We start from the raw sequence: 10,932 nt of genomic DNA, 5'->3' as shown, positions 1-10,932 counted from the left end.
GTCTCTATAGTAATTTTCTATCCAGTTTGAGGAATTTGAAGAAAGTGTGGTTGGTACTTGATGAGTAAAAGGGACTTGAGAGTAACAACTCCTGAGTCAGTTAATTCTTTGAAGACGTTTCAGTACATTGCATGATATTGTGTATTTAGACTCACATAAAACCTTTTGGTAAAATCTATGTGAAAGTCTTTCAACTAAATTAAAAGCCACAAAAATCCAAGTTAGAATGATGCACAGGACAAAAGCTCATTAGCAAATAACATATAAAGCACGAGTAAGCAATATAGCTCAGCGTAATGGCATTGATCAGACCACAGATGACCGTATTGAGTTTGATTCTGGTCACCATGTGGTGAAATATATACAGGCATTGAAAAAGGTGCAAGGCTGTGTAGTTAAACTGGTACAAACTGGAACGGGAATAAACTATGATACATGATATGAGTTCAATATGGAAGGAAGCCAGTCAAGAAGAAACACCAATTAAATATTAATAGTATGGATAAGGTAAATGCTAAATATTAAATTAATCCCTGAGAGTAGTAACAAAAGCGTGAATTTAAATTTGTGTAAATCAATTTCATATCAAAACCTTTACTTGAGGAATTGTTATTTTAAAAAAATAATTTGCCAGACAAGAGCATAAGCAATTAGAAGAAATGCCATTCTCACTTGCTATGATATTGGTACAGTAATAATTTTAAATAGAGACATCCAAAAACCTAGTTATTCATTAAAAGGATGAAGCCACAAGATTCCATAGTTTGAAACAAAAGAATTTTTAATATTTCAGAGTCAAACAAGCAAATACTAAGAACTAACTTAGTTAATCATGTGTACTGTAAAACTTGAAGTCAAAATTATTCAAACCTGAAGTTGAACATGTCTGAACAAGAAAATAATCGTCAATTAAAAACAATAAATAACACATTAAATGGCAAATACAACTAGGACAGATCTTATGAATTGGCTCAGCACAAAGTCCTGCAAACTCAGTTACACAGGTGCTTCAAAGCTCAGCCTTCCTTATGAAGAATTTCAGCTTCTCTTCCAGGATGTAGCCTGATCCCAGACTATAGCACTGCACAACCAACCCAAGTTCCAGGGGCAAAGTCTTCACCAAAAGTAGTACAAATCTGCAGACCTTCCTCAGTTCAGTTTGGATGGTGCAGATCCACCAATGTTATCTGCAAATAATCAGACCAGCTGCAACAGCTGCACATTTTCTTACTCTCAGCTTGTGGGTCTGGCCTCTGTCTTCTTCAGGACTGCATCACTGCACCACTGAGGTCTAATGGTTCTGTCACATTTTACATAGTTACAACTGGAAGTTTGGTTTTCAAATCTATTTCAGTCCTTTTGCAACAGGGAGAGTCAGTTTCCATCTTTAGTTAAGATCTATCTCAAACTTATGCAAGGTTTGAAACCACAGATTCATCCTGTCACCCACTTCCCACACCCACTACACGCACGTGGATGTTTAAATTACACTCCCATCGAATGTAGATGATGGTATATTAATTAAGTCCTTTGAAATTTTCCTGCATATAAGGAACCATAGAATCCCTACAGTGTGGCAGCAGGCCACTCGGCCCGTTGAGTCCACACTGACCCTCCAAAGGACATCCCACACAGACCCATCCCCCAACCTTATTCCTGTAACCCTGCATTTCCCATGGCTAATCCACTTAGCCTGAACATCCCTGGACACTTTGGGAAATTTAGCATGGCCATTCCACCTAACCTGCACATCTTTGGACTGTGGGAGGAAACCAGAGCACCTGGAGGAAACCCACAAGACAAAGAGAGAATGTGCAAACAGTCATCCAAAGGTGGAATTGAACCTGGGTCCCTGGTGCTGTGAGGCAGCAGTGCTAACCACTGAGCTGCCATAGATAATATGGACGACAAGTCATATTTATATAAATTTAGACATTGCTGTCTTAAACTGCTTTGTGTGCTAGTTGTAGTAAGTTAACTTCTGTAATATAGTACAAATAGAAATTGACCATGAATATGTTCATAATACTGTAAAAGTATTTACAGAAGAAATGTAAATATTACAATAAATAAATACTTCATAAATATTTGTAACCATAATAATTTAAAAATGCCACTAATTGTATGATGCAAGTTAGGATAACATTGAATGTGATGTAAGATCCCAAACAAGAAACACCGTGATTCAAAAATTTCATCTTTGTTTTCAAATCTTGCCAAGGCCTTGCTCCTGTCTAGTTATATTGTCTCTTCCAACCTAACGGCCAACACAGCTGTTTGTGATCTACCAATTCTGGCCTCTCGAATCTTCAAGACTTTATTCACAACGTCATTTATGTCTGCACCTTCTGTTGTAAAGGCCCTAAACTCTGGAATTCCTTCTCGAGAACTCTTTATCCACTACCTCCCTTTCCTTTTTTAAGACACACCTTATAACCTACCACTTTGATTACATTTTTGGTCATCTGGGCTAATCCCTCAATATGTAGTTCATTGTCAAATGTTAGTTTGATAATGTTTGTAGAACGTTTTGGGAAATTTTGATATTTTAAAAGCACCATGTACGCTGTTGCTATTACACTGGTGTCCTAGAGCTATTCACCACTTTACTTTGATATCTGGGGATTTTCTTTTCATTTCTCAGCATTATATTAGTCATTTACTCAGGAAATGAAGTGAATCAGAATGAGGCTTGGAAATAAAAAACTGTTCTGTTGGAATACTTTTGGCTTTCACATCTTTCCCCCTTTTTAATTTTTTATTTTGTTGATATATTGTAAAATAGTCATCAGTTTTTACGTTATCCAGTTTGTAATTATATTGCAACTATAGGTTATTGTTATGCCTGACATAAAAGACAGAGTAGATGGGAATACATCATAATATTTATTCTAAATAATCTGTGTTGTTGAAAGGGACTAAATCACTCCTTAATGAATATCAAATTGCCATTTTAATTTCAATTTATATATTTGAATATATGGCTCATTGCCAATTTCTCAAGTGTAACTTGGGATGAACACCAAATATGGGTCTATACAGTAATGCTCCCATCTTAGATGTGCAGCAATAAAAAATCCTAAACTAAGTCTAATTTTTCAATCAATGCAAAATTTAACAACTACTTGATTCACTTTCCATTTTGTTGGATGCTGACAGAATCAGCTGTAATCAAGGCAATTCCAGTTGTAATATAATTAAGAGATAGTAGGAACTGCAGATGCTGGAGAATCCGAGACAACAAGGTGCAGGGCTGGATGAACACAGCAGGCCAAGCAGCATCATAGGAGCAGAGAGGCTGACGTTTCGGGCCTAGACCCTTCTTCAGAAATGGGGGAGGCGAAGGGGGTTTTGAAATAAATAGGGAGAGAGTGGGAGGCGGATAGAAGAGGGATAGAGGAGAGGATAGGTGGAGAGGAAACAAACAGGTCGAAGAGGCGGGGATGGAGCCAGTAAAGGTGAGTGTAGGTAGGGAGTTAGGAAGGGGATAGGTCAGTCCAGGGAGGACGGACAGGTCAAGGGGGCGGGATGAGGTTGGTCGGTAGGAGATGGAGGTGCGGCTTGAGGTGGGAGGAGGGGATAGGTGGGAGGAAGAACAGGTTAGCGAGGCAGGGACGAGCTGGACTGGTTTTGGGATGCGGTAGGGGGAGGGGAGATTTTGAAACTTGTGAAATCCACATTGATAGCATTGGGCTGCAGGGTTCCCAAGCGGAATATGAGTTGCTGTTCCTGCAACCTTCGGGTGGCATCGTTGTGGCACTGCAGGAGGCCCAGGATGGACGTGTCGTCTGAGGAATGGGAGGGGGAGTTGAAATGGTTCGCGACTGGGAGGTGCAGTTGTTTATTGCGAACCGAGCGTAGGTGTTCTGCAAAGCGGTCCCCGAGTCTCCGCTTGGTTTCCCCGATGTAGAGGAAGCCACACCGGGTACAGCGGATGCAGTATACCACATTGGCAGATGTGCAGGTGAACATCTGCTTGATGTGGAAAGTCTTCTTGGGGCCTGGGATGGGGGTGAGGGAGGATGTATGGGGGCAGGTGTAGCACTTCCTGCGGTTGCAGGGAAAAGTGCCGGGTGTGGTGGAGCTGGAGGGGAGTGTGGAGCGGACAAGGGAGTCACGGAGAGAGTTGTCCCTCCGGAAAGCAGATAAAGGTGGGGAGGGAAAGATGTCTTTGGTGGTGGGGTCGGATTGCAGATGGCGGAAGTGTCGGAGGATGATGCGTTGGATCCGGAGGTTGGTGGGGTGGTACGTGAGGACGAGGGGGATTCTTTTTTGGTTTTTATTGCGTGGACGGGGTGTGAGGGATGAGGTGCGGGAGATGTGGGAGACACGGTTGAGGGCGTTCTCGACCACCGAGGAGGGGAAGTTACGGTCCTTGAAAAACGAGGACAACTGAGATGTACGGGAGTGGAATGCCTCATCCTGGGAGCAGATGCGGCGGAGGCGAAGGAATTGGGAATAGGGGATAGCACTTTTGCAGGAAGGTGGGTGGGAGGAGGAGCATTCTAGGTAGCTGTGGGAGTCGGTGGGCTTGAAATGAATATCGGTTTCTAGGTGGTTGCCCGATATGGAGACAGAGAGGTCCAGGAAGGGGAGAGAGGTGTTAGAGATGGTCCAGGTAAACTTAAGGTTGGGGTGGAAGGTGTTAGTGAAGTGTATGAACTGTTCGAGCTCCTCGTGGGAGCACGAGGCGGCGCCGATACAGTCATCAATGTAACGGAGGAAGAGGTGGGGTTTAGGGCCGGTGTGGGTACCGAAGAGGGATTGTTCCACGTAACCTACAAAGAGGCAGGCGTAGCTTGGGCCCATGCGGGTACCCATGGCTACCCCCTTTGTCTGTAGGAAGTGGGAGGAATTGAAAGAGAAGTTGTTGAGTGTGAGGACGAGTTCGGCTAAGCGGATGAGGGTATCAGTGGAGGGGGACTGGTCGGGCCTGCGGGACAGGAAGAAGCGGAGGGCCTTAAGGCCATCTGCATGGGGAATGCAGGTGTAGAGGGACTGGACGTCCATGGTAAAGATGAGGTGTTGGGGACCGGGGAATTGGAAGTTCTGGAGGAGGTGGAGGGCGTGGGTGGTGTCACGGACATAGGTAGGGAGTTCCTGGACCAAGGGGGAGAAAATGGAGTCTAGATAGTTGGAGATCAGTTCGGTGGGGCAGGAGCAGGCGGAGACAATGGGTCGACCAGGGCATTCAGGTTATAATTAAGACTGGTATTGATTTAATCCAATGTATTTTCTTTTAGCTTAACACTTACCCTTTTAAGGTATTGCTACAGGAAGAAATGGCAGGTACTGTGAACTGGTAACTATAGAGGTCACTCAGACTTGCTCTCTAAATAAGCATCAAGTATCTATCATCACATGAACCATGGAGAACACACCCTATTCAGGTAGCCTGCTGGTGATGTGTAGTGGTCTTTAGTTGAGATTCAATCATTCTGATGTCAAGTTCTCTATGTCTTCATAGGAGCGATGAATTGACATCTGGCAACAACATCAGGCACCAGTTACAGATTACTTCATTAGCAAGTTAGAACTAGTTCAGGTTTTCCTTTTACATTTTGTTAGACCTTTGTACAACAAACTAGCTTTTATGCTATCTCTGGTACTTGCATTTATGCTTTATGCACTGATTAAAGAACTGATAAGTACAAAACATTGAATTAGCAATCATTTCTGTTCAATGATATATGAACTCCTCCCTAATTGCATTTTGGGTCAATCTACAGCAAATGGACTGCAATGGGACAAGAAGGCAGCTCACCACCACCTTCTGAAGAGCAACTAGGGACAGGCAATAAAAGCTCATCCAATCAGCATTGCCCATATCCCAAGAATGAATTAAAAAAAACTAGTTTCACTATGTTATGATACCAATAAAACTCTAAAAATTAACAGAAATGATTTAAATGACAGTACAAGATAATATGATGCTTCCATTTGCACTGACTTGAGCATTAGAACAGAGAAATTGCTAGATGGAAAAAGACTAAATTCCATTCAGTTTACCATCTCCCATTGTGGTCATCATGTGACATTGATAAGGTTAGAACATAGAACATAGAACATTACAGTGCAGTACAGGCCCTTCGGCCCTCAATGTTGCGCCGACCTGTGAAACCAATCTGAAGCCCATCTAACCTAAACTATTCCATTATCATCCATATGTTTATCCAATGACCATTTAAATGCCCTTAAAGTGGGCGAGTCTGCTATTTTTGCAGGCAGGGCATTCCACGCCCTTACTACTCTCTGAGTAAAGATCAGTAAAGAAATGAGTAAAGAAATGTTCACTGATCATAGTTATCTACCCTATTAATTAGCTACAGCAGACCCAAACAAGGCTATAAGAAAATCTCAGTGGTGGAGAGCTGTGGAAATATTAACATCTTAAATTACATAAGCTGGCAACAAGTGGAAAATAATGGTAAAAAGCTTTAGAAATCCTCTGATCAATTTCAGCAAACTCACTAAACATCTTAAAATGAATATCCTATAAATTAACTTAAGTTTCCACATAGTAATCCTTAAATCCATTGCAGAGCACCTCACTCCTGTTTAACACTTCTTCCAGTTCCATTGATGGCATTAAATGTGCAGGGTTTTTGAAATGATTGACAATAATCTGTTGATTTGGTGCATGCTGCACATTCACTTACCAACTGAATAAGTTCTTCCAGAGACATAGTTTGGCCTCCAGCTATGGAGGAGTACACAATGATTAATGCATAGACCAACCATTCATCATAGCCACATCAATGAGCTGCAACACTTGCATTTTGCTCCCAGGAATTGGTTTGGCTGCGTGCACTGAACATTAGTTAGCTAACTTACAAAAGGTATTTGTCAAGGTACATTTATCTCAATGTTGGAAAGAACCACCAAAGAATTTCCCATACCAGTAAGTCTTTTTCAAATATGAACAAATGCATCTTCATTTGTTTGGACAGTGTTATTATTTTAATTGTGAATTCATTAAGTGTCTAACTGCTAGTGGTTCTCTAATACACCCCCAGCTCCGCTGACTCTGGCTTCCCACAGATCAACTAGAGTGATAGATGCAATAGTGATTGCACTATCTCTTTCCTAATGTAAAATTTCAGTGGAATTAACCAATTACAATCTACTTAGTATGCTCATTAAAACTGTTAAAAGGGTAGCAGCAATGTAATCTTGCTTAAACCGTGCAGAGAATTGTTAATATATATGCAATATTAGTGACTTTATCACTAACACCTACAATTTAACAATTTAGTTATCATCAACTCCTCTAAACTTGCAACATATCCTTACTAATCCTGATTCAGAGTTCAATGAAACTGGTTGTTTTAAAAATATCATTTTATATTTTACAGGTCCGAATTTAATCATAAGAATTATGACATCCATGAGAAAATCCAAGGGAACTTGTCATTGCCAAATATGCCAATTTCAAAACTAGTGAAAATAGTTTCACTAATGTCTATGCAACAGCAAAATTCTGGCTGCACATGAACATGTATAATGTGTAAAAAGGATAGTTAAATAGTAAATGTACATAACATTCCTTCCTGTCCAGTTCTGAGGAAGAGTCACTCGATCCGAAACATTAACTCTGATTTCACTCCACAGATGCATCCAGACCTGCTGAGCTATTCCAACAATTTCTGTTTTTGTCTCTGATTTACAGTGTTCGCAGTTCTTTTGGTTGTTACAACATTCCTTCAATTGCTTTGGAAAGGAAAAAAAGCATTCATGCATGAAAGTGTAATAGAAACATGAAACGTTAAATGGAAAAACATTTTGTTTAATTTGAATGCCTCCTGATAGTATTTTTTATTTTAAAAGGCAATTAAAAGTGATATTTAGAGTTTCAACAGACCATCATTTAACAAAAAGTTACCTCAATATCTACTTTCCCATATCCAGCCATTAGTGCCAAATTTTCCCATGTACCTTCTTCAGGTGGAGTCACAGAATTATTGCATCTCATCCATAGAAACACTCTTTCTTCCTCTAACTCACACAATTCATGTTGAAATTTTGTTTCCTCTTTCTTTGCCTTCTTCTCCCCGGGACTTGGTTAAACCAATACATTGCTTTCACACTCCATCAGCTACATCATGCTGGCATCCATTTTCTCTACTCCATCAGTTAATGGTGTAATTTTTCTTCCTCCATAAAGTTGAAGTCCAGTTGCAGTGTATGCCCCTTTCCTTCATTACCATCCATTTCTCCCTCTTTCATAACAAACACATCTCCTCCCCTGCCCATCCATTCTCCCTTTCATCATGTATTTATTCCGCTTGTTTTCCAGATTCATCCATCTCTGTCCCTTTCCCTGTCAGGCATTCTACCCTTTAATCTTAGCTTGGAATCCAGGCTCCTTATCTTCTTTTACCCAATAGACCAGAAATGTCCCATGCCTCTTCTTCACATGTTTGCAGAAGAGCACATATATTTGACAATCTGGATCGGTGAGAGAGCAAAATAGAAAGGAGGAGAAGAATCTTGTGTTCAGTATTAACCATTAGAGTCAGGAGGAGCAGGACATGGAGGAACAAATTAAGTTTGTGCTTAGACAGGACTTCGAAAATGCTAATTGTGAATATGTATAGGAATGTGTGCATGTAGAGCAATGTTTTGATTCTTTGATATTTTTATACATTTTCCAATACTTTGGATTTAACTAATTTTTGAGTATGAAATTATTTATGATGAAATATTAGAGATATTCAAACAGTGAAATTAAAATTGTTTTAAGGACTTTAGTAAGCAAAACTAAAGGGGATAATACCTTTAAAACAAAAGAACATGTCCCCGTAACAACTCTCTGTTTTCTATCAGTTAGCCTTATCTTCCATCCATGCTGATATACTTCCTCAAACAGCATTGGCTGTTATTAAGTAGCCTAATGTATAGTACCTTATCAATTGCCTTTTATCCAAATCCAAATCCAAATATACTCCGTTCACTGCTTCCTCTTTTTCTATCCTGCTTGTTACCTCCTCAAAAAGTTCTAATAAATTTGTCAGACATGATTTCCCCTTCATGAAGCCATGTTGACTATGTTTGATCATATTAAGTATTTCTATATATTTCTAAATACTGCTATTACATCCTTCATAATATATTCATTCATTCACTTTCTGAATAACAGACATTAGGCCATCTGTTTTTTTTTCTTCTCTTTATTAATAAAGGTGTTATCTTGGCAGTTTTCTAATACTCTGGGACTTTTCTAGAATGTAGCTACTTCCTTTAACATCCTAGGATGCATCACATTACGTCCAGGGAACTTACTGGTCTTTAGCCCATTAATTTCCCTAGCATTTTGTTTGAGCAATAGTTATTATGTTTACTTCCTCTCCTCCTTTTGCCCCTTAAATATTTAGTAATTTTGCAATGCTATTAATGTCTTCCACTGTGAAGACTGATACAAAGTATTTATTTAACTCTTCTGCCATCTCCTGTTCATTATTATTGTTAATTCCCCAGCCTTGCTCTCTGAGGGCATATAACCACTTTGGCTTCTTTCTTCCTTTTCATGTATTTAAAGAAGCTCTTGCTGACTGTTTTGATATTATTTGTAAGTTTACCCATATAAGGTGTAAAAAAGAGAGGTAGAGTGAAAAAAAAATGCAAAAGACTTGCATTTTAACAATACTTTTCACAGGATGTTTCAAAGGGCTTTAAAGCCATTGAAGTACCTCTGAAATTTAGTAATTTCTGTATTATAGAAAATACAGCAGAGAATTTGCACGTAGCAGTCTCATCGAAGGCAAGGTGAATGGACCAGATAGAGTTCTCCGGAATGGAGCAACTGATGATGCCCTTGCCAAAGTAAGTCAGTTATTACCGGAACTGAACTTTCAGGAGGATGAAGAGGACACATACTACACAAGGGATCTTCCTTTGCATGCTGGCAGGTACTATAATCTGACTATCTGCTTAATCTGCAAGAAGTGAAGTTGGAAGAAGCAAGATAGCTAAGTCTCTTGGAAAATAAGTTTAGAGGACTGGTGAATGTCAATACAAGATACTAGTTAGGCTATGGTTGTAGTTTTGTGTATAGCTCCACTCAGATTACCAGAAGGATGTATTTGTTCTGCAAAGTATATATACAGAGGACATTTACATGAATGTTGCCAGGAGTTGAAAATCGCAGGGATGATGAAAGATTGGAGAGGCTCGAGTGGCTTTCCTTAGAACAGAAGAGGGAGAGTGTGACTTAATTAAGGTTTACAAAATAATATGCGACTTGGAAACAGTGGGCAGGGAAAACTGGTTTCCCCAGTGATTTACAGTGATTAGTAAAATATCAGAGGGGATATGAAGAAAATCTGTTTCACCCAGAGAGTGGTGGGTGTCTGGAATTCGTTAACCAGTTTGGTGTTTGAGATGGATACTCTCAACTCATTTAAAAGGAATCCAGAATTGCACCTGAAGTCCTCACTGAGGGCATTGTGGGTCTACCTACAGCATAAGAATTGCTGCAGTTCAAGAAGGCAGCTCACCACCACCTTCTCAAGGCCAACATGGGCAATAAATACTGGCCACTAGCAATACCCATTTCCCATCAGTGAATAAAAAAAAATTCTCATAAACAGCAATGTGATAATGACTAGATAATTTGTATTGTGATGTTAATTGAGAGATAGATAAATATTGGGATAATTATCTTGCTTTTCTTCAAAATAGTACCAGGGAATCTTTTATGTTCACTTTAGAGAACAGACAGGACCTCAATTTAATGTGGAAACTAAAATGCAGCATATTTGACAGTGCAGCACTCCCTTCCTGCTGCAATAGAATTCACTCCTAAATTTTAATGCTCACGACTCTGAACCCACAGCCTTCTGACTCACAGCAAGAGTGCGAGTCACTTGGCTAAAAGAAAATAAAAGAAGAAAGATAAAATACTGCTAATGTTTTGAGTCCAGTGACCGTTTG

At 39.9% G+C, this 10,932-nt stretch overlaps 1 protein-coding gene across 2 annotated transcripts in view; it reads left to right on the top strand.

Moving 5' to 3' along the window:
* nup58 (nucleoporin 58) overlaps positions 1-5,656 on the top strand; it is an 81,994-nt gene extending 76,338 nt beyond the window's left edge. The window contains exon 15 of one of the 2 annotated variants that reach the window (XM_048597558.1): positions 5,468-5,656. In XM_048597558.1, the coding sequence (XP_048453515.1) occupies positions 5,468-5,481 (14 nt within the window). In that variant the 3' untranslated portion in view covers positions 5,482-5,656. The remainder of the gene's footprint in view (positions 1-5,467) is intronic. The other variant, XM_048597557.1, reaches the window with a different exon arrangement.
* Positions 5,657-10,932: the final 5,276 nt, after the last annotated feature.

Source organism: Rhincodon typus, chromosome 6 (assembly GCF_021869965.1).
Source record: "Rhincodon typus isolate 14 chromosome 6, sRhiTyp1.1, whole genome shotgun sequence".
NCBI classification, from domain to species: Eukaryota; Metazoa; Chordata; class Chondrichthyes; order Orectolobiformes; family Rhincodontidae; genus Rhincodon; species Rhincodon typus.
This window is presented reverse-complemented; position numbering and strand designations above follow the sequence as displayed.